Here is a 23,822-nt window from a genome sequence, read left to right on the forward strand (position 1 = left end):
CTTGTTTATGCAGAGAGAGAAGAGCTCCAACTTCTTAATCATAGCCTCAATTTTGTCCCGCACGTTGAATATAGTTGCAGAATTTCCCTGTAATCCTAGATTCAGGTCATTCAGGCGAGAAAAAACATCACCCAGATAGGCCAGTCGTGTGAGAAACTCATCATCATGCAAGCGGTCAGACAAGTGAAGATTATGGTCAGTAAAGAAAACTCTCAATTTAAAAAAAACGTGTCAATACTTTGCCCGTTGATAACCAGCGCACTTCTGTATGTTGTAAAAGTATTACATGGTTGCTGCCCATATCATTGCATAGTGCAGAAAATACACAACAGTTCAGGGGCCTTGCTTTAACAAAGTTAACAATTTTCACTGTAGTGTCCAAAACATCTTTCAAGCTGTCAGGCATTCCCTTGGCAGCAAGAGCCTCTTGGTGGTCTACCCAAGTAGCGTCGGGAGCAACTGCTTGCACCCACGTTACCACTCTGCCCCTAAACAAGGCAGTTAACCCACAGTTTCCCGGTAGGCCGTCATTGAAAATAAGAATTTGTTCTTAACTGACTTGCCTAGAAAAATAAAGGTAAAAACATTTTATTTTTAAATGTAATACATGATTTGGGCTAGAAAAAACTGTAGCTGTGTTCCATGTTGGGTTCTGCACTTAAAAGGTTCTGTGCAGTGAAGAAATGGAGCTGTGATTAATGGGGTTTTGGATAAAAGCGTCTGCTAAATGGCAGATATATTATTATCATTATATTGGTTAGGCATTGCTTCATGGCTTTATGAGTAGTTTTTCATGTTGTTTTCATTTTGTTTAGCCTTTAGTGCTTGACCAAGATTGCATGACCCTCAACTCACGGGAACTCAGGATGGAAAAGCGCACCCTTTTCAGGTAATACCAGATGCATCTACTGTATACACTACATGGCAAAAAAGTATGTGGACAACCATTCAAATGAGTGGATTTGACTATTTCAGCCACATCTGTTGCTGACATGTGTATAAAATCGAGCACACAGCTATGCAATCTCCATAGACAAACATTGGCAGTAGAATTGCCCGTACGGAAGAGCTTAGTGACTTTCAACGTGGCACCGTCATAGGATGCCACCTTTCCAACAAGTAGTTCGTCCAATTTCTGCCCTGATAGAGCTGCCTCGATCAACTGTAAGTGCTGTTATTGTGAAGTGGAAATGTCTAGGAGCAACAGCAGCTCAGCCGTGAAATGGTAGGCCACACAAGCTCACAGAACGGGACCGCCGAGTGCTGAAGTGCGTAGCTCGTAAAAATCGTCAGTCCTCGCTTGCAACACTCACTGCCGAGTTCCATACTGCCTCTGGAGGCAACATCAGCACAAAAACTGTTCCTCTGGAGCTTCATGAAATGGGTTTCCATGGCCGAGCAGCCACACACAAGCCTAAGATCACACTGCGCAATAGCAAGCATCGGCTGGAATGGTGTAAAGCTCGCCGCCATTGGACTGGAAGTGCGAGGAAATGCGTTCTCTGGAGTGATGAATCATGCTTCACCACCTGGCTGTCCGACTGATTAATCTGGGTTTGGCAGATGCCAGGAGAACGCTACCTGCCCAAATGCATAGTGCCAAATGTAATGTTTGGTAGAGGAATAATGGTCTGGGGCTGTTTTTCATGGTTCGGGCAAGGCCCTTAGTTCCAGTGAAGGGAAATCTTAACGATTCAGCATTCAATGACATTATAGACAATTCTGTTCTTCCAACTTGGTGGCAACTTGGACGGCCCTTTCCTGTTTCAGCATGATAATGCCATGTGCACAAAGCGAGGTCATACAGAAATGGTTTGTCGAGATTGGTGTGGAAGAACTTGACTGGCCTGTACAGAGACCTGACCTCAACCCCATTGAAAACCAATGTTCACCAATTAACACCAACACCAATGCACCAATGTTCCAACATCTAGTGAAAGCCTTCCCAGAAGAGTGGAGGCTGTTATAGCAGCAAAGGGGGACCAACTCCATATAAGTGCCCATGATTTTGGAATGAGATGTTCGCTGAGCAGGTGTCCCCACATATAGTGTATCTCTATATTATTATGTCTCTATATATTTCTCTCTTGCTCTCTCTCACATTCCACCCTTTTTATTTACCAATGTAAAATTTGAAATAACTCTTCGCACCTCCATTCTCCCAAGAGAATCTTAAAGAAATCGTGTGATTGGGTAAGAGAAAGTATCTGTATATTTATTTTCCCTCTATTTTTAGGCTGGACCTGGTACCCATTAACCGGTCCGTAGGCTTGAAGGCCAAACCCACCAAACCCGTCACCGAGGTCCTGCGCCCTGTCGTGGCGAAGTATGGCCTCCACCTCAACGATCTGGTGGCCAAAATAGTAAGTCTGGCTGGGTCGCCTCGAGGTTTTCTGTTTGCAGCTGTGTATCTAACCCACCCCATCTCTTCTGTAGAGCATGACAGTGACACTGGGTGGAGTGTCATTGGCTTGGAAGGGGGAAGGAACCTCATGCTCTTCAAATGTTACTGGGTGGTTAGCTCATTCTGACTCAACCAGCCTCAGATTTTGCAGAGAGAGGGCTATAATTATGAATGACTACACTCCTGAAACATGAGGGAGGAAGGGGGTAGAAAGACTCCTCCCTTTCCCCCAAATCCTTGCCAGTTAGTTGGTTTATTTTTGTCCTGTGGTGTGTTTCCAAGCATTTACCCCAGTATTATACAGGAAGCTAAAGCCACATTCTAAATAGAGCGAGGGCTTCCATGTCTTACATGGTTAATGATAGTACACAGAAGTTGAGATGATACGCTACATGTTGAATGACATGCTCATATGGCATCATCCTAATCTGTTGAAATGGATGGGAACATGCTAATAATGCTAGCAAGATAACTTGCTAAAATGCTGTGTATTTTGACAGAGTGGAGAAACGGAGCCTTTAGACCTAGGGGCGCCAATATCCAGCCTCGACGGCCTGCGCATAGTGCTGGAAAGAGCGGATCCCTCTGCTTCAGGGAAAGGTAAAACCGCCACCGCACCAAACTCCAAAACACACGCTAAGACAACAGACAAGGTCAACCAACCCTGAAGATGGTCACTGTTTCCACTCACTCCTACAGTGACCTTGCATGGTCCCAGATCTGTTTGTCTTGCTAGTGTAACCAAGCTAAGAATGTACCACAAGCTCACTCCACAGCTAGCTTGAAATGTCACTGTTGGAGCTATCCAATTGGTACCTGTTGTATAGCTCAGCCGGTTTGCACGGGCAGTCTGGTTCAAGCCCAGTCAGAGGTAGGTTCAGGGAGGCAGAGCTACATGCTAAGCTTGCACACTGACACCGATTATACCAACACCTATGGTTACTGTCCATAGGAGTTATCAAGACGGCACAAACAGATCTGGGACCAGGCTAATAGAGACTCACTGGAATACTCAAACCCCCAATCACCCTAAGATAGTGACTGGAGAAATCCAGCGGCGACATTTTTCCAATATTGACCTTGCACTTCAGCCCATCTGTTTCCAGGAATTCAAACCGCTCTTGTAATCTATGTCCTGTTTTGTTGTCCCACTTACTTCTAGTGGTAAGCAAAGATATCAGAGTTATGGAGGATGCATGGGATGGCTCGTTGGCTCAGATTCACCTCCATATTGTTTTTCTCTATCTATAGATTCCAAGTCCAAGTCAGCCTCCTTGAAAGCCCATCTGCCATCTTTGACCAGCAGGAGTCTTTCAGCAACAGTAAGGAGACTTCCTTATTTTATCCCTGTCTTCACTTTTCTCAAGTATCCTTAAACTTCTAAATGTTCTGTCTCCGGCTCCCCTGCTATGCTGCTTCTTAACAATTTAACGTCACATAATAATTGCTCAAGTGCTCTACTCTACTTTGTTCCAAGTGGTTTCCTTGCTTGAATGCTGGCTGCAGCTGACTTGAACACTGACTCACCCCCTGCTTTGTAGTTCAGCCTCCAGATCGCCTTTATAGTTGAAATCTGACCTTGTCCCCTAGAGATATTACATTAACCTGATTTACTAAGCTCCAACGAAACAACGCGCATCAAATAAACAACACACATAAAAGGAACAACGGGCCTGTGTTTTATGTTTATTTTTTTCTTTACTTCTGAAAATAACAGGGCAACAGGTGCAAACACTTAAACACTCACAGTGTAAGTAAATCTGTCCGGGATATGTCGTAGTGGTGTTAGTAAAGGGCATGCACAGCCTCCTCCCTCCCCCTTAATGGAGTGCGTTGTTGTTGTTGCGTCTGCAGGGAGATGACAGGTCATCAGGAAAGGCAAGCGGACAAGACCCGTCGCTCCCTACGGAAAAGAGAAAACCGAAAAAGATTAATATAGATGAAGCTGAAGGTAAATCATCCCCCTCTCTTTCTACCCTGTGGTGGCTTCTCTGAGCTTTGCTTCGCTGCGTCACCAACATCATCTCTTTGGCAGCATTAAAAGGAGCCTTCAACCTTCACAGTTATCTCTCAGTGCAGCGTGGGGCTGTGTACCGTACACATTAAACTAACTAATCCTCTTTTTATCTGACCTGTTTCCTTGTTCTTGGGGAGGGTTTTAGGAATAGGAAGTAACTTACTCTCTCTTTAGAATTCTTCGAGCTCCTGAGCCGGGCACAGAGCAGCCGGAGAAATGCCCAGAGAGGTCTCCTGAACAAAGAGGACCTGGAGTTACCTGACTTCCTGCGGTTAACCACCTGCTCCCCCTCCACTGCCTCCCTAGACGTGACTTGCTCCACCCCCACCTCCATCAAACAGGGCCAGGGGGCAGGCAGGGTGAACGGGGTGGGCGGCACCCCCGCCCGCGGTCCCCTCAACGCCAGCCTGCGCTCCGAGAGCCTGGACTCCTCCCTCAGCAGCGCCAATGGACACTCCCACTCCGCTGCGGGGCGCAGGGCACTGCCCCCAGCCCGCCACCCCATACCCACCTTCGGCGCCACCCTCTCCCCCATCCCCCGCCTCTTGGAGGCTAGAGGCCCGGGCCTCAGAACGCTGGAGGAAGACACCCATGCTGACCTGACCCTGGTGGGAGAGGGGGACATCAACAGTCCCAACAGCACCCTTCTGCCCCCCTCGCCGGTGCCGCTGTCCTACGAGGGCAGCCTGCCCGAGGCTAACTTCACCCCTCCTGCGCCCTGCGCCCAAACCTCCCAGGATGGATGTGGGAATGGCCAGTCCAGCTCAGGTATTTCCACATTGTGACTATGCATTAGCGTGTTGATGTGTGTGTGTGTGTATGTTTTTGTGTATGTGTGAGAAACGGAGAGTGTGTGATCGTGTGTGTCTGAATGTGACCTGATTTCCAATGACAACTCATTTTATACTGACTTCAATGCACTTTATGTACAACTGCTCTCTCAGTTGTACCCCAATCATTTTGACTCCTTTGAATACTTTCTAATGAACATAGATAGCATTGTTTGTGGTCACTTTCAATAGTAAGTTGAATTCAATTGTAAATAGTGATGTATATATTTAGAAATGAATGACATTTACATTCGCATACCACTGAACTGATGGGGTTTACAACCTAACTGAGATTTGAGGTGATAGTCAACCATAGAAAGTTTCGTATTGTTGTACCACAGAATATATGCGTATACAGGTGAATAAACTCTCATTATACATTCATAATGCTTTAATGGTCAAAATTGTAATTGTCATTACAATCCATGAAAAATAGTCCTACTATAATTTGACAGCAACCAATTGTAGCAAGTTACAATTACCATGCAGGTGTGAATTGTTTGGTTTGATTGATTGAAATAGAAAACCTGAAAGATTGCCATGAGTCACAGCCTGCATTCATGTCAATCAATAAAAGCTCTATGCTTGCATTGTGAGTTTATAATTGGTGTGTAGTTCTCTGCCCAGTACACAGCTACAGACAAGATAAAACGTAACCAAAGAGTTATGAAATTGTTATTTGAGCAGATGATCTTATACCTGTACATTCTATTATTTGTATTGAATTATTTGAATTGAAAAGCTGTATTTTTTTCCATCCCATCCTCTAATGCAATGCAATTCAACAATGCCAATAAGAATTTCACTCTGGTTTTAAAATTCAATTCAATATATAGAGAAAGAAAACTAAAATTGATTTTTTTCTTCACAAAATTGTGATAATTATAGACAGTGATGATAGAGCTAGTTTAACATGAATGGTATCATTGTTGAATTGCATGTCACACTCTGTCTGGAATCATCCTCTCCCTCTGTGGATGCCTGTTGTAGATAATCATGAAAATTAATTCTGTATCTGTGTTTGATTAGATCTAATAAATGTTAGACCTGGAATCACATCGTCTGTCTTTTTACAAGTTTGTAATCTCAAATTCAGTTACCACTCCATGTCTCCTCTTCACCAACTTTCCCCAACACGACCTATATCTCTTTCATTTAGTTTGTCTTCCACCTCCTTCTCCCTGTCCTGTTCTTGCATGCTAGCTGCTTTGTCTGTACTCTTCTGAGAAGGTTGTGGCGTCTGTGTCTGGGTAATTCAGATTTTTTGGTTGTGTTTGTGTGTAATTCTGATTGTTTTGTCTGTGTGAGGGGGTCATTCGATGTTGTGTTTGTGTGTAATTCTGATTGTTTTGTCTGTGTGAGAAGGGTATTCGGTGTTGTGTTTGTGTGTAATTCTGATTGTTTTGTCTGTGTGAGAAGGGTATTCGGTGTTTGTGTGTAATTCTGATTTGTTTTGTCTGTGTGAGGGGGTCATTCGGTGTTGTGTTTGTGTGTAATTCTGAATTGTTTTTTCTGTGTGAGAGGGTCATTCAGTGTTGTGTTTGTGTGTAATTCTGATTGTTTTGTCTTTCTAAGGGATTGCAACATTTCTGTAACTTTCCCAAAATCCCCAGGTTTTCCAGAACTCCTGGTTGGAAGATTATTTCCTCTTGATTCCAGGAATCTTCCAACCAGGATTTCTGGGGGGGAAAAATGCATTTACTGTAATGTACCTCATCTAATGTATAATGCTTTTAGTATGAGCCGCGTATATCTGTATCACTCCTGGATTTTAATTTCCTATACCCCCTACCCACTGGTCAGTTTCTCGTTCTCCATTATATACAGTAGGACCTTTAAGTGAGGTTGATAGTTGTGGTGAGCCAGAGAAGTTGGTGAATGCAGTCAACTATAACTCCTCATAATTGCAGTTTTAGAGTTTCCAATTATTTTGCATGCTCTGATTGAATGAACGCTACCACAACAGTCCCAAATGAATCTAGTTTTGCCTGTTATCATTCACTATCTAATGTCTATCTATATTGGGGTGGGTTAGTCTGTCAAAACAGAATGAGCAGTGATGGGAGTCGATCACAATCACCAGCATTATTATCTGCAACTGGTAGTTTGCCATGACGCAGAGTCAGTGTTAGCCAGTTTATCTGTGTGATTTTACCGTAGTCGAGGTGTCTCACTGGTGTTCAAACACCTATTAGAATAATAACAACACACTTTGAAATCCCAATTTAAACGTGAGCCTTATCCAGCTGTGCTGGTTGAAGAACTGTACAGCTAAAAAAATCTGTCAGGAAGCAAGACAGCTAGAATTACATAAGGTGTTTACATGTCTCAGCTCATCTATTTAGTATGTATTCGTATGTATATCCCCATTAGCTGTTTCCAAGGCAGCAGCAACTCTTCCTGGGTTCAAACAGGATTTAAACAATTATATTAAAACAAAACAACAGCCTACGTCATAAATAAAACAATACATCATACAGGACATTATTACTCTCTAATTACAAATGTACAATACTACAATACAGCAATATTACAATGTGTTTGTGTGTAGAGTGTCTGTGTGTGTGTGTGTGTGTGTGTGTGTGTGTGTGTGTGTGTATCTCTTTACTGTCCGTGTTTTGAGATGAGGTTTTATCCCCCAAAATTGAACTGCTCACTTGAATTACTACGTAGAGGCATGTAGTCACACCTCTACGTAGTACTGTGCACTTTCCCGGAGTATGTTCTGGACATGGGGACTGTGAAGAGACCCCTGGTGGTATGCCTTGTGCTGTATGTATGGGTGTCTGAGTTGTGTGTTAGCGGTTTCAATAGACAGTTCGGTGATTTCAACGTGTCAATACCTCTCACAAAGACAAGTAGTGATGCAGTCAATCCCTCCTCTACTTTGATTCAGGAGAGATTGACATGCATGTTATTGATATTAGCCCTCAGTGTACATTTAAGGGCCAGCCATGCTGCTCTGTTCTGGGCCAACTGTAATTTGCCTATGCACTTCTTTGTGTCACTTGACCACATAACTGGGCAGTAGTCCAGGTGTGTTTTGTGGATTATGATGTCAAGAAAGCAGAGCAACAACCTATATGTTTTGACTTATATGTTTTTACCATGTCAGTTTACAATCAAGCGTTATACCCAGCAGTCTCCTAAACTTGCTCAATTGCCACTTTATCATTACAAGATTTAGATGAGGTTCAGGGATTAGCACATTTTTTGTCCCAAATAAAATTATTTTCGTTTTTTATATATATTTAGGACTAGCTTATTACTAGCCACCCATTCTAAAACTGACTGCAGCTCTTTGTTAAGTGTTGCAGTGATTTCACTTGCTGTGGTAGCTGACGTATATAATGTTGAGTCATCAGCGTACATAAACACACATGCTTTACTTAATGCTAGTGGTAGGTCATTAGTAAAAATGTAAAAAAGTAAGGGGCCAAGATGGCTACCTTGAGGTATGCCAAACTATTCCTGGTTTATGTTAGAGAGGCTTCCATTAAAGAACACCCTCTGTGTTCTGTTAGACAGGAAACTCTTGAAACATGATATGGCAGAGGATATAAAGCAAAACAGTGTTTTCAGCATCTGACCTGGGTTCAAATAGAATTAATTTAGTTTCAAATACTTAAGCATGTGCTTGATGAAACTTGTCTGACGCAATGGAACCAATGGAATAGTCCCCAAAGTGCAAACCAATGGAATAGTCTTCTGAAGTGCATCCATCTAGCACTCCAGGCAGGCTCAATCAAAACATTGAAGTATTTGAATGAAAATAAATTAAGTTAAACCCATGCCTGCAGCTCAAAGTGTGGCACACTTCAAAGTCCGTCACTCCGGAGGACACAACGTGTCTAGCCCTGACCTTTTCTAAATGGCTCTGTCAATAGATAAAAGGAAAGGTGATATGTGTACACAGGATGATATGAGTGGGTAGATTAAGACTCACAGAGTCTCTCTCTGCTCGTCTTTTCTGGTTACTAAGCGCATCAGCCTGATTCTGCCATATTGGGAACCATGGTAACAGGTCCGCCTTGCATCAGTTGACTGTACTGCAGCAGAGAGAAACTGTTGCTATTCTTTGTGTGTGGGGGGTTGTTCTCTCCCTGTCTCTGTCATTTTCTCTCGCTCTCACTCACTGCCCGCTCCAAGCTGAACAGAAAGTCCCTGCATGTAAATGCGTATAATTGTTATTATTTATTATGCATGCAGTATTTATGTTATGTTCTTTACCTGTGCCTTGCAGAATGTTCTTGCTTGCACGACAGCAAGTACGCATCTGTATGCACGACAGCTAGTACGCATCTGTATGCACGACAGCCAGTATGCATCTGTATGCACGACAGCCAGTATGCATCTGTATGCACGACAGCCAGTACGCATCTGTCTGCATGGAGGAACGCGGCATGCACACAATTAGTGACAGTACATCTAAAAGGTAACATCTTTCTGTCACATTATGATGGCCTGGAATGAATTACCTTTGACCTTTAAAAAAGACAAATTGACACATCATCAGAGGGAAATAATTGTATGCAGTGCATCAGGCACATTTCTGAGTAAACTCAAATAATTAGATGTTGTATCATTACGTTACATATAAATGCAATCATCTCACACTCAATCGAACTACTGATTGACTACAGTCAATCAAACTACTGTCTTCTTAATAATCAGTGGGATGAGTAGAAATTAAATCATTCCTCTGTTAGTTTATGTTATGGCTACTGTCAAGACTACCATTCTCTGCTGGAGAAAGTGTTTTCCGCAGGTTAACAGACCATATATTACAAACCAAAGGTTTCATCTAACTAGGAGCCAAGGGCTTATGTTCACTGGGGTTTACGTATAAGAGTGGAACGGAGTTCACCTCTTATAGCAGAGGAATGAAGTCTGTTCATAATCTGTTCATAACTAATATCTGTTCAAGTTTCGGGCTCCCGAGTGGCACAGTGGTCTAAGACACTGCATCTCAGTGCAAGAGGTGTCACTGCAGTACCTGGTTCGTATCCAGGCTGCATCCCATCTGGCCGTGATTGGGGGTCCCATAGGGCGCCGCACAATTAGCCCAGCTTTGCCTGGGTAGTCCGTCATTGTAAATAACAATTTGTTCTTAACTGACTTGCCTAGTTAAATAAAGGGATGAAAAAGCTAGTGATGTTCTCATACAAACACAGAAACCCCAGCTGTAACTCAAACACTCAGTTAAAGCAATGTCTTCCAGCTGTTACCGACTACAGGTAGGCCCTAATATTTGTGTTTGTAAACTGAAGGGTTTTGACAAATGTAACTAAAGACAATAAGGGTGGTTTTGGGTAGACTGGTCCCAGATCTGTCGTCTCTTCCTATAACCTGATCCCAGATCTGTTGTCTCCTCCTATAACCTGTTCCCAGATCTGTTGTCTCCCCCTATAACCTGATCCCAGATCTGTTTGTGCTCTTGCCAACTCCATTCCTGTCATTGTCCAGCCAAACACGCTTGCATGACAATGAGTGTGACAGGGAGTTGGCATGATAGCATCAACAGACTGGCACTCAGACAGAGAGATTCTGGGGTCAGCTCCTATAGGATATCCCAATTCAATCCCTGACTACAGCATTAATGTAAACTTATGTTGAAAAACCAAACACAGGTCTGCTAGGGTCACTCCCACCTAACATTTGAAATGACCTCATGAGTGTGTTCTGTTGAGATACATTTACCGTTATAATAACTGAAATATACTCTATAATCTGATAGATATCTTAATTATGTGTTTCCTTTCCATGTCAAATCAAATGATGGTTGTGCAGCTGGTCAGATAAACATGTATTGGTCATTATTTGTTTAATTAATTATTTTGGCCACTAGAGGGCAACAGTATATAGTATAACTGTTCCTCCACCACCATTTAAGGCAATAACCTCATCTACCATACTTGGGTGTTCAAGATGAGCTCAAACCTGTTCAGTTTTCTAGTCATAGTAAAGAATCAATGCATAACATTTGACGCTGTGGTTTGGTTATCATATTTTTACTGTATTTATCATAGCAAGTGCATTTTTTTTTTTAAAGGACCCATAAGTAAGCATTTCACTGTTAGTCTACACCTGTTGTTTACGAAGCATATGACAAAAACATTTTGATTTGATTTGTATAGTGATTGGTCCTGATTCTAAGACTTTGTGACATCATTGGCCTCTCACATAAACTTTGCATAAATGGGACTTATTTGTCATTGCCCATATCCAGAATTTAGAACAGCTTTTATACTTTCAAATGCAATCAACCACTTAGGCACAGGGCTTAGCGTTCATCCCACTGCACCATAACAACAAAATGAAAAGGTGACAATCGTAATACCGCCAAAAAATTAACAATAGCTTAAAATGATTCAGAATTCTGTGAACCCTGTGAGGATTGTGTGCCTGAGGGACGTGGTGGCTTTCATCTCGCTTTAGATTTCACTGGTTGCGTCCTGAATGGTAACCTATTCTCCATATAGTGCCCTGGTCAAAAGTATTCCACTATGTAGGGAACATTGGGAAGCAGTCTGGCTGACACACCTGAAAGCTGGATACGGCTGACCCTCAGTCTGTCTTATCATCAATCTGGCAGTAACCAGGGGGCCTTGGGGCTGATCTCAGCCAGTCTGAGCTGTGCGGCTGGTTCTGTTCCAAACTGGCCCTGGGGAGAGCTGGTCTGTCTGGGCTAGTGTGGTGCCCTAGGACATTGACAGAAGACACCTGACAGACAGTCAGCAGGCTCATGTTAAGAGCAGTGCTAAGACAAGAATTACACCTCTTAGCTCAACTCCTTAATTAGAGCTAGACGTTTATTCCAAACCACTTCAATCGCTCAATATACTTACTTATAATTCTCATTGTAATAATTTGATGTCGACTATTATTTGAAGTAGCTTCATGAGACAATTTTGAGCACATCAACTTTTTAAGTAGGCCCAAGCTTGGCAAAGAGGTTGCTGTGTGTGTTCAGCTGTGAGAATGGGAACGACGCGGAGGTTGTGTTCATAATACTGCATCTATTCTGTGAATCAGAGGCGTAGGAGCTCAGAGGGTGTATGTGTTGGAGTCACCTAGACCTCTTGTTTAAGGGCCACAGGAGGGATGAGGAGAAGTATTACTCATTAGAACTGTAATATCACAGTTACAGATGTAGCATCATCATTTGTTTCACTACTGGATTGGTTTCATAAATCAACTATCTTCTCGCTCTTGAACCCTCACTTCCTACTTTGTAGGAACATTCTCAGCAACAAAAGAGTGATCAAATTCAGATCCTACATCTGTAGCTTTGGACTCGACTCGCACTCTCTCAGGATCATAGAGAAGTGTTACAGCGGAACTGAATGAGTCAGCGCGCTCTAGAACCAATTGTTCTAATGTGATGTCTCATTACGTACACTGGCTTCAGTGCATATATTCTTTCTCCATCTGTGATAGTCACTCTTGTCAACACTTGTCAAGATAAAAATATAGCAAAACAAACTCACTGAAATGTACCATGGCCATAGTGACACAGCTCCATTCTGACTACAGACTTCAATCTGGATCTAAAAATGCACCTTTGATAAAGTTCTGTATTATGTACCTCTATTTGACAGTGTATCAATACCAATGCAACACTCATATCAATTCAACACTCATATCAATGCAACACTACTCAGTTTTTGCACAAGTGCCACGTTTGGTTGACATCCAACACGTCTAGACCATAGTAGTTTAGCACGGTACACAGTGGACCTAATGAATAACCAATAAGTTAAACAGTGTCAGTTTGTTCTTTTGAAGCTAAGCAGACAAGCTGAAAGGCATGCATAGCCCTTGTTATGGTTGAGATGGTTTCATGTTGTTAAATCATAGGGCGCAATTATCTGAACTGGTCCTGGACCAGAAGCCATCAAGCCAAAATACTCTGAGCCTGATGCTTTGTCACCTACGGGTCACTGCTCTGAGATCAGCTCAATGGACATACTGCATTTCAAGGGTCAGAGCTCCATCACAATGGAGATGGAAAAAGCTCTTCCGGAGGGTTTCTTAAAAGGTTGTGTCTAGATTTTCTCCCCTCCCCCTTGGTTCCGCTGTTCACTCTTTTTGTTCTCTACCATCAAAAAAGGGCGTATGTCAAGACAACCCACTGGGGACAGATGTCAATTCAGCATCTATTCCACGTTGGTTCAATGTTATTTAATTTAAATGAAGTTGACTCAACCAGTGTTTGCTCAGTGGAAAAGCACTGGTGGCCCTATGACTCTGTTTTACACTGATTATAACATGGATGATCAGATCCTCTGAAAGACTTTGTATATTAGACAAGGGAGGTGTTAGACAAGCCATACCACATGCACTGCAGTAAACCGTCAGTGAATCATTAGCAACAGTTTTGGGGAAGCTACCCTTAATGAAAACATAGTTTACTTAAATGAAGTTACTTTGAAAAAGTAGTCCACTACATCCAAACTACTTTGTGAAAAATTGTCATCTGAATTGTCATCGACAATTGTCATATTACAAACTGCAAGAACAGTTGTGTATTATTGTGTCGTCTATGTATCACTTATGTATTATTTTCTTAGTAGTGTTTAGTTCAGTAGTTAGTTAAACTGCTATATGCCTAGAAAGTTGTTAACTACTGAAAACACTACTAAGATTGGAATTTAGTTCAACTACCACCAAGCCACTGGAAATTGTAGTTCAATTACTAGTTGAACTACATGTAGTTTACTGCTCCCCAACACTGATTAGCAATTATATTCACCAATTTATGGTAGATTGGAGGCCTCAAGGCTGTGGAGTATTGGTACTTATCCTCTTTGTTGACCACTGTGGCAAACACTACAGCTGGAACATAGTTGGAGAATCTCAATTGCATACTCCTCGCGTCCTCTCTCCTCGCCGTCTTCTCAAAACCCATTGGATGGGAAAGCCAGAGGTCCCGCCCCTCTGACCTTCTCCCCCAATGGGTTTTTGAGGAGGTGAGGAGAGAGGACTCTAGGAGAATGCAATTGAGATTCTTCCAATGGCACATCCTTCTATTACTAATTCTCCCATCTCTCCCTTCCTTACCCAGAGAGAAGAAAAAGAGCATGTGCTCTTGACCGCTCCCACAAGAGGGCGCCGTATCTTGGAGCACTCCGCTCTCAGCCTGCCCTACAGGAGGTGATGGATGTGGAGGGAGTGTGTCTAGAGGAGGGGGAGGAGGAGAGGGAGGAGAGAGAGAAGGTGGGGGAGGTCACCATCATCCGGGGAGAAGACTCCGAGCTCAGCCTCAGTTTCCAAGGGTATGCCACTGAGCTTCGGCAGTGCCAAAGCCGGATGAAGACCTCCCAGGTGCCCCTCAACGCCCCCGACCAATCAGAGGGGATCCAAGACTCCAACACTGACATGTACAAGGCCACAATCGTGTGAGTTCTGAGGCTGAGCAACCTTCACCAGCACTTTCCAAGCTTGAGTCACTGTCTGTTCAAACAGGAACTTACTTGACAAACGAGGGACTTTAACCGCAAAAAGCTATTGATATTCACTCCAGAACTGATAGAATGTATAATAATTGTTTTGGTGATATATATTGTATTATTTAACATTACTCTGGTGTGTGTTTAGTGGGTATACATGAAAAGAACATGAATTGCCAGTTCAGATTGATGAACAATTTTGTAATAACCTACTGTTTGGGAATTTATCAAGGGATAGGCGACCTTGTTTAAAACATGGTTGCTGATACTGCAGGTACTACAAGGCAGGGGATATGGAACTTATCCTCTTTCAGCTGGATGAGAAGATAGGATTCACAAATTGTAGGAACACGAGAAACTCCTCGCAACTTTAGTACATTTTATTGTATTATTCTAGTTGGCAGGTAGCCTAGTGGTTAGAGCGTTGGGCCAGTAACCGAAAGGTTGCTAGATTGAATCCCCGCGTTGACAAGGTAAACATCTGTCGTTCTGCCCCTGAACAAGGCAGTTAACCCAGTGTTCCTAGGCTGTCATTGTAAATAAGAATTTGTTCTTAACTGACTTGCCTAGTTAAATAAAGGTAAATTTATATATATATATATATATTCCACGCTTTCATTGGGAACAATATATGATCCATCTTCATATCTGTAAATGTACCATTACAGTATTATGATTGCCTTCATGTTTGGTTGTTGTTCAAATTCCACCCAATAAACATGCCTACCTTTATAATTCCAGAATGGAAGCCTCTTGTCATTAGTCATTTTGATTTCTGTATGGTAAGGAGTCATATATTGAAGGATTAAATTAAAGGGGCAACCTGGGATTTCAAACAGCCCCACCTGATGGGGGTATGTTAGACGAACTAAACTCACGAGGCATTTCTAAGTTATATTATTCAAGAATCAATGGCTACAGTCGTGGCCAAACGTTTTGAGAATGACACAAATATACATTTTCACAACGTCTGCTGCCTCAGTGTCTTTAGATATTTTTGTCAGATGTTACTATGGAATACTGAAGTATAATTACAAGCATTTCACAAGTGTCAAAGGCTTTTATTGACAATTACATGAAGTTGAACACTTGCAGTGTTGACCCTTTTTTTTCAAGACCTCTGCAATCTGCCCTGGCATGCTGTCAATTAACTTCTGGGCCACATCCTGACTGATGGCAGCCCATTCTTGCATAATCAATGCTAGGAGTTTGTCAGAATTTGTGGCTTTTTGTTTGTCCACCCGTCTCTTGAGGATTGACCACAAATTCTCAATGGGATTAAGGTTTGGGGAGTTTCCTGGCTATGGACCAAAAATATTGATGTTTTGTTCCCCGAGCCACTTAGTTATCACTTTTGCCTTATGGCAAGGTGCTCCATCATGCTAGAAAAGGCATTGTTTGTCACCAAACTGTTCCTGTATGGTTGGGAGAAGTTGCTCTCAGAGGAAGTGTTGGTACCATTTTTTATTCATGGCTGTGTTCTTAGGCAAAATTGTGAGCGACCACACTCCCTTGGCTGAGAAGCAACCCCACACATGAATGGTCTCAGGATGCTTTACTGTTGGCATGACACAGGACTGATGGTAGTGCTCACCTTGTCTTCTCCAGACAAGCTTTTTTCCAGATGCCACAAACAATCGGATAGGGGATTCATCAGAGAAAATGACTTTACCCCAGTCCTCAGCAGTCCAATCCCTGTACCTTTTGCAGAATATCAGTCTGTCCATTATCTTTTTCCTGGAGAAAAGTGGCTTCTTTGTTGCCCTTCTTGACACCAGTCTTCGCCTCACTGTGCGTGCAGATGCACTCACACCTGCCTGCTGCCATTCCTGTGCAAGCTCTGTACTGGTGGTGCCCCGATCCTGCAGCTGAATCAACTTTAGGAGACGGTCCTGGCGCTTGCTGGACTTTCTTGGGCGCCCTGAAGCCTTCTTCACAACAATTGAACCGCTCTCCTTGAAGTTCTTGATGATCCGATAAATGGTTGATTTAGGTGCAATCTTACTGGCAACAATATCCTTGCCTGTGAAGCCCTTTTTGTGCAAAGCTTCCAGTCTGTTATTCAAACTCAATCAGCATGACAGAGTGATCTCCAGCCTTGTCCTCTTCATCACTCACACCTGTGTTAACGAGAGATTCACTGACATGATGTCAGCTGGTCCTTTTGTGGCAGGGCTGAAATGCAGTGGAAATGTTTTTTGGGGATTCAGTTCATTTGCATGGCAAAGAGGGACTTCGCAATTAATTGCAATTCATCTGATCACTCTTCATAACATTCTGGAGTATATGCAAATTTCCATCATACAAACTGGAGCAGCAGACTTTGTGAAACTTAATATTTGTGTCATTCTCAAAACGTTTGGCCACGACTGTATATACTACCGTTCAAAAGTTTAGGGTCACTTAGAAATGTCCTTGTTTTTGAAAGAAAAGCACATTTTTTGTCCATTAAAATAACATCAAATTGATTAAAAAAAGACAGTGTAGACATTGTTAATGTTGTAAATAACTATTGTAGCTGGAAACGGCAGATCTTTTATGGAATATCTACATACTGTAGGCGTACATCACTCCTGTGTTCCAATGGCATGTTGTGTTAGCTAATCCAAATGTATAATTTTAAAAGGCTAATTGATCATTAGAAAACCCTTTTGCGATTATGTTAGCACAGCTGAAAACTGTTGTCCTGATTAAAGAAGCAATAAAACTGGCCTTCTTTAGACTAGTTTAGTATCTGGAGCATCAACATTTGTGGGTTCGATTACAGGTTAAAAATGGCCAGAAACATAGACCTTTCTTCTGAAACTCATCAGTCTATTCTTGTTCTGAGAAAATAAGGCTATTCCATGCGAGAAATTGCCAAGAAACTGAAGATCTCGTACAAAGATGTGTACTACTCCCTTCACAGAACAGAGCAAACTGTCTCTAACCAGAATTGAAAGAGGAGTGGGAGGCCCCGGTGCATAACTTGTGCTGATGATAACCATTATGTATCTAACCCTGTTTCTGTGGATCCAGTTCTTACAGTAGTTAGGAAATAATGTAAGTTCCCATTCCATCAGGGAGAAAGCATTCACCACCACTGTACCACCATCAGTTCATACAGACATTGGTGAGTCCAGTGTCAGTCATCTCAGTTAATTGTTAGTCACTCTAGTATCCAGTGTTTTGGAAAAACAAACAACCACTTCAACCAAATACACACAACACAACATTGCCACATGTTTCCATTACTCAAAGAGGTACCTCACTCTTGTACACTCAACAGGGGTTTCCCAGTTATTGACTGGTTGGGGTGACACAATCACACAGACATACACACACGCACGCATAGACACATGCACACACAAAAATTGTGCAAGCACACGTGCAAGCACCCGCACACACACAACTACTCCCTTCACAGGGGACTATTCCCTTCACAGAACATTAGAGTGTCTAGTTTGAGAAACAGAAGCCTCACAAGTCCTCAACTGGCAGCTTCATCAAATAGTACCCGCAAAACACCAGTCTCAACGTCAACAGTGAAGAGGTGACTCTGGGATTCTGGCCTTCTAGGCAGAGTTGCAAAGAAAAATTCATACCTCAGAATGGCCAATAAAAAGTAAAGATTAAGATGGGCAAAATAACACAGACACTGGACAGAGGAAGATTGGGAAAAAAGTGTTATGGACAGACTAATCTAAGTTTGAGGTGTTCGGATCACAAAGAAGAACATTCGTGAGACACATACAAAATGAAAAGATGCTGAAGGAGTGCTTGACGCCATCTGTCAAGCATGGTGAAGGTAATGTGATGGTCTGGGGGTGCTTTGGTGGTGGAAAAGTGGGAGATTTGAACAGGGTAAAAGGGATCTGGAAGAAGGAAGGCTATCACTCCTTTTTTCAACGCCGTGCCATACCCTGTGGACGGCGCTTTATTGGAGCCAATTTCCTCCTACAACAGGACAATGACCCAAAGCACAGCTCCAAACAATTCAATAACTATTTAGGGAAGAAGGAGTCGGCTAGTATTCTGTCTATAATGGAGTGGCCAGCACAGTCACTGGATCTCAACCCTATTGAGCTGTTGTGGGAGCAGCTTGACCGTATGGTATGTAAGAAGTGCCCATCAAGCCAATCCAACTTGTAGGAGGTGCTTCAGGAAGCATGGGGGGAAATCTCTTCAGATTACATCAACAAATTGACAACTAGAATGCCAAAGGTCTGCAAGGCTGTAATTGCTGCAAATGGAGGATTCTTTGACGAAAGCAAAGTTTAAAGGACACAATTATTACTTCAATTAACAATCCTTATTTATAACCTTGTCAACATCTTGACTATATTTCCTATTCATTTTGCAACTCATTTCATGTATGTTTTCCTGGAAAACAAGAACATTTCTAAGTGAATCCAAACTTTTGAAAGATTGTGTGTATCATTTCATTCAACAATAGATGTACAAATCTCAGATTGCCCCTTTAATTATTAATTTAGCTTGAAATAAAACATCTTTAGAATGCAAATCCTTATTAACAAACCTGATTCAAACATAGACCTGTAAAACCCTTATCATTTGGTTTATAAGATTTTCACATTCCAAAATTCTCTTTGGTTTGTTTGGTCTTCTCAGTTTGTTTGCCCAGTTGGTAAATTATTAACAGTGTTAGTTATCATTAAAGTGAACAATTTCATATTTGAGCTGCACATTATAACCCACTTTTTTTTAGCCGTCTTGTAAACTGTCAGAAATCCTGTAAGACTAGGTCTCATTGTGTAATTTACTATAGCATCTGCAGGGATGTCAAATATTGCAACCTTGGAAAATTAGAGGCTTGGTTATGGGACAGTGGGTATTCTTGCCACAGCACGCCGCACTTGGAATGTTTACAACTCTGGGACGCTGCATGGCGACCAAGCTCAGATCGAGAGGAGGGATCCCGCACCGTCACCCGCCCCCATCTGCCAAAAGGTTACTTTCCATTACATCAAAAGATCCGCTCATTCAAGATATTGCAGGTTTCATCGTGGGCGTGTCGTGCGGGAAAACGTTCGATGTTTTGCGTAGAATAATGACCATAACCGAAAAGTCTGTCTAATGACCAAATTGATCTACTCAATAGAGTTTGAGTTTACAGAGGACAGTATCGCTCTTGCAGGATTTCCCACGTTCTCAATGACCAAAAGCAGACGGAGTTCTCTGGAGTTGACAGATAAGACGTGACAACGTTTATCTAACGGAACTGCTTCAGGAAATTTACTTCAAAACATTTTGAATGATCTAAGTCAGCGACCAAACAAGCTAAAATATTATGATGCTATACTTTGTGTTACTTTTCCTACCGTATGTCCTCAGTGCACGGACGGTAAGCGAATTTAAAAACAGTTATTTCTAACAATTATTGCAGTGCTAGAGCGCAACCAGTGAACGGTTTGAAGAGGCATATTTTTACGTGCGTAATTTGGAAACAAAGTAAACGAACAATTCATTACTTTAACTTTGTTTCACTTTGATAACAGCGAATGGTACTCCCTGGATATGAAACGTTACGTACGAGAAATGGGAACGAAAATAGTCATAAAGGTAATTATTTCCTATTCACGTTAACAACATAAAGCACCTGTTTGATTGATTACAGCTTTGTGCGTAATCTTCACTATCCTGTAGGCCTCTTTGTTTATGAAATGTTTAAATATTTTGTTTGAATAATAACTTTACACAATTGTACAATACAGCCCACGAACCATTTTACCAATCAAGAACTCAGAGATAACGATCTCATTCGTCGATGCAGTAGGAATACAGTAATATTCAGTTTGTGTTAAGGGTCCACATCTCTTTTCATACCAGAACAATGATTAGGCTGTCTAAGGGAAGGATGAAGTTATGAGATTTATGCTGCCCTTCTACTGGGCCTCCACAGTAATATAACTTCATTGGGTCCTGGCTGGAGCCACTGTCAAACTCAAAGGATTCATTGTCCCTCTGACGCTATGGGAGAACACCTGGTTGTTCATTAGCATATTCACATTAAATTGCCTCTATTCTGCCACAAAGTGGTTTTGTTTTAGAGTTTTTACTTTGAATATGATTTTTACTTCGAACTTGATCTTGTACTGCAAACTTAATGAAACAAGTTGAAATTATTTTTCGTTTTCATGCAGAGAATGCAGAATTGACCACTAGAATAAGTGTATAATAAAATATGATGACTACTGATGATAACCTCATGTATCTAACCCTGTTTCTGTGGATCCAGTTCTTACAGTAGATGGGAAAGAATGTAAGTTCCCGTTCCGTCAAGGAGGAAGCATTCACCACCACTGTATCACCATCAGTTCATCCAGACCTTGGTGAGTCCAGTGTCAGTCATCTCAGCTTATTGTTAGTCACTCTAGTATCCACTGTTTTGGAGACACAACCACTTCAACCAAATACACACAACACAACATTGCCACATGTTTCCATTACTTAAAGAGATACCTCACTCTTGTACACTCAAAAGGGGTTTCTCAGTTATTTTTTGTTTATTTTATTTGATCTTTGTTTAACTAGGCAAGTCAGTTAAGAACAAATTCTTATTTTCAATGATGGCCTAGGAACAGTGGGTTAACTGACTTGTTCAGGGGCAGAACGACAGATTTGTTGACTGGTGAGGTGACACAGTCATACACGCATAAAGACACTCACGCATACACACACGCATAAACACACACAAAGACCATCCATCTCAATACCTTATATTAATATAATAAATATAATGACTTAATTATAGTCCTCATTAATCCAAGGGGAATTGCTCTACAACACAATGAGGTGACTGTATGCAATCTTCCACGAGCTAATCACTATGTGACCTAATTCAGCTATCTTAAAAATGGCCTAATATGTCATCACTAGTCAGCACTGCTAATTTATTCGCCATAAACTATAATGAATATGCTATATGCTATATAACATGTTTATAACATGGTTACTCTGGTTTAATAACCTGAGTTAATGGTTTAAATCAGTGGTGTAAAGTACTTAAGTAAAAATACTTTAAAGTACTACTTAAGTAGTTTTTTGGGCTATCTGTACTTTACTTTACTATTTATATCTTTGACTACTTTTACTTTTACTTCACTACATTCCTTAAGATAATATTATACTTTTTACTCTATACATTTTCCTTGACACCCAAAAGTACTCTTTACATTTTGAATGCTTAGCAGGACAGGAAAATGGTCCAATTCACGTACTTATCAAGAGAACATCCCTGGTCATCCCTACTACCTCTGATCTGGCGGACTCACTAAACACACATGCTTTGTTTGTAAATTATGTCTGAATGTTGGAGTGTACCTTTGGCTATCCGGAAATTGGTGCCGTCTGGTTTGCTTGATATAAGGAATTTGAAATTATTTATACTTTTACTTTTTATACTTAAGTATATTTGATTAATTACATGTTCTTTTGATACTTAAGTATATTTTAAACCAAATACTTTTAGACTTTTACTCAAGTAGAATTTTATTGGGTGACTTTTACTTGAGCTATTTTCCATGATTCCACTTTTACTCAAGTATGGCAATTGGGTACTTTTTTCACCACTGGTTTAATGGTGTATATCAATGATGTCATGTCTCAAATTACAGTCTTTACTTGTTTTGAATAAACTCTTGTATTGTGAAAACGACGAGACCACAGATGTGTGTCTCATAACCACAGCTGTTGGACAGGAAGTGCTATGATATAGGTCATCATCTGTGGAACTGCGCTGCGGCTGCAGGGTAAATCCACTCAGGCTATGACAGGGCTACAGGCGTCTGCAAGTATGAACAACTAGGATGTAATTCAATATGGATGGTGTTCTTGCCATCTTCCACTCAGTTCTCAAATAACAGCAAGTGCTGGCTCATCTTTAACTATGAGGGATTTTGAGGGTGTGTGAAGGTGTATGTGTGCGTGTGTGAGGGTGTATGTGTGCGTGTGTGAGGGTGTATGTGTGCGTGTGTGAGGGTGTATGTGTGCATGTGTGAGGGTGTGCGTGTGTGAGGGTGTATGTGTGCGTGTGTGAGGGTGTATGTGTGTGTGTGTGAGGGTGTATGTGTGCGTGTGTGAGGGTGTGCGTGTGTGAGGGTGTATGTGTGCGTGTGTGAGGGTGTATGTGTGCGTGTGTGAGGGTGTATGTGTGCGTGTGTAGTGAGGGTGTATGTGTGCGTGTGTGAGGGTGTATGTGTGCGTGTGTGAGGGTGTATGTGTGTGTGTGAGGGTGTATGTGTGCGTGTGTGAGGGTGTATGTGTGCGTGTGTGAGGGTGTATGTGTGCGTGTGTGTATGTGTGCGTGTGTGTGAGGGTGTATGTGTGCGTGTGTGAGGGTGTATGTGTGCGTGTGTATGTGTGCGTGTGTGTGAGGGTGTATGTGTGCGTGTGTGAGGGTGTATGTGTGCGTGTGTGAGGGTGTATGTGTGCATGTGTGAGGGTGTATGTGTGCGTGTGTGAGGGTGTATGTGTGCGTGTGTGAGGGTGTGTGTGTGTGTGTGTGTGTGAGGGTGTATGTGTGTGTGTGTGTGTGTGTGTATGTGTGCGTGTGTGAGGGTGTATGTGTGCGTGTATGTGTGTGTGAGGGTGTATGTGTGTGTGAGGGTGTATGTGTGCGTGTGTGAGGGTGTATGTGTGTGTGAGGGTGTATGTGTGCGTGTGTGAGGGTGTATGTGTGTGTGTGTGTGTGTGTGTGTCCTCTTAGAACCTCAGCCACTGGAAGTCACTTTATCCCTTAGTTTTTTTTCCCAAAGGTTTTTTAAACCCAATGTGTTGGGTTTGGTGTATTGGGTTTTTCTAATGGACGAGGTTTTAGTTAGTGGGTGTGGATGGATGGGTGGATATCATTTTTGTCCAAAAAGGATTAAAGAAGTGCAACGTTATTAGGACCTTCTCCTCAATAAATATTAAAGACTGTCATTATTAAATATGGTATCAGTTTCAAACCAACCTCCTGTAAGTACAGTGCTACTTACTGAGACATACAGGTTTCTGAGGAATAAGGTTTCCATTTTAGTATACTCACAGTTCTTACCCAGGTGACTGCTAGTTGTCAATGCGCTGTTCATTTGCTATCTGACTCCTTGATCTCAATGGCTAAGTTGAAACTGCTGTGT

General features: G+C 42.0%; 2 protein-coding genes across 2 annotated transcripts in view; both read left to right on the plus strand.

Moving 5' to 3' along the window:
- LOC112214747 (regulator of G-protein signaling 12) overlaps window positions 1-15,443 on the plus strand; it is an 82,170-nt gene extending 66,727 nt beyond the window's left edge. The window contains exons 12-18 of the mRNA XM_024373737.2: window positions 816-889; window positions 2,237-2,363; window positions 2,905-3,004; window positions 3,656-3,726; window positions 4,259-4,355; window positions 4,596-5,189; window positions 14,319-15,443. Of these exons, the coding sequence (XP_024229505.1) occupies window positions 816-889; window positions 2,237-2,363; window positions 2,905-3,004; window positions 3,656-3,726; window positions 4,259-4,355; window positions 4,596-5,189; window positions 14,319-14,656 (1,401 nt within the window). The 3' untranslated portion in view covers window positions 14,657-15,443. The remainder of the gene's footprint in view (window positions 1-815; window positions 890-2,236; window positions 2,364-2,904; window positions 3,005-3,655; window positions 3,727-4,258; window positions 4,356-4,595; window positions 5,190-14,318) is intronic.
- A 3,977-nt stretch (window positions 15,444-19,420) lies between these two features.
- The window catches only part of LOC112214748 (hepatocyte growth factor activator), a 16,212-nt gene continuing 11,810 nt past the window's right edge, over window positions 19,421-23,822 (plus strand). Inside the window, exons 1-3 of the mRNA XM_024373738.1 lie at window positions 19,421-20,047; window positions 20,202-20,265; window positions 20,942-21,035. Coding sequence (XP_024229506.1) covers window positions 19,994-20,047; window positions 20,202-20,265; window positions 20,942-21,035 — 212 coding nt within the window. The 5' untranslated portion in view covers window positions 19,421-19,993. The remainder of the gene's footprint in view (window positions 20,048-20,201; window positions 20,266-20,941; window positions 21,036-23,822) is intronic.

The sequence above is a fragment of the Oncorhynchus tshawytscha genome, linkage group LG15 (assembly GCF_018296145.1).
Source record: "Oncorhynchus tshawytscha isolate Ot180627B linkage group LG15, Otsh_v2.0, whole genome shotgun sequence".
NCBI classification, from domain to species: Eukaryota; Metazoa; Chordata; class Actinopteri; order Salmoniformes; family Salmonidae; genus Oncorhynchus; species Oncorhynchus tshawytscha.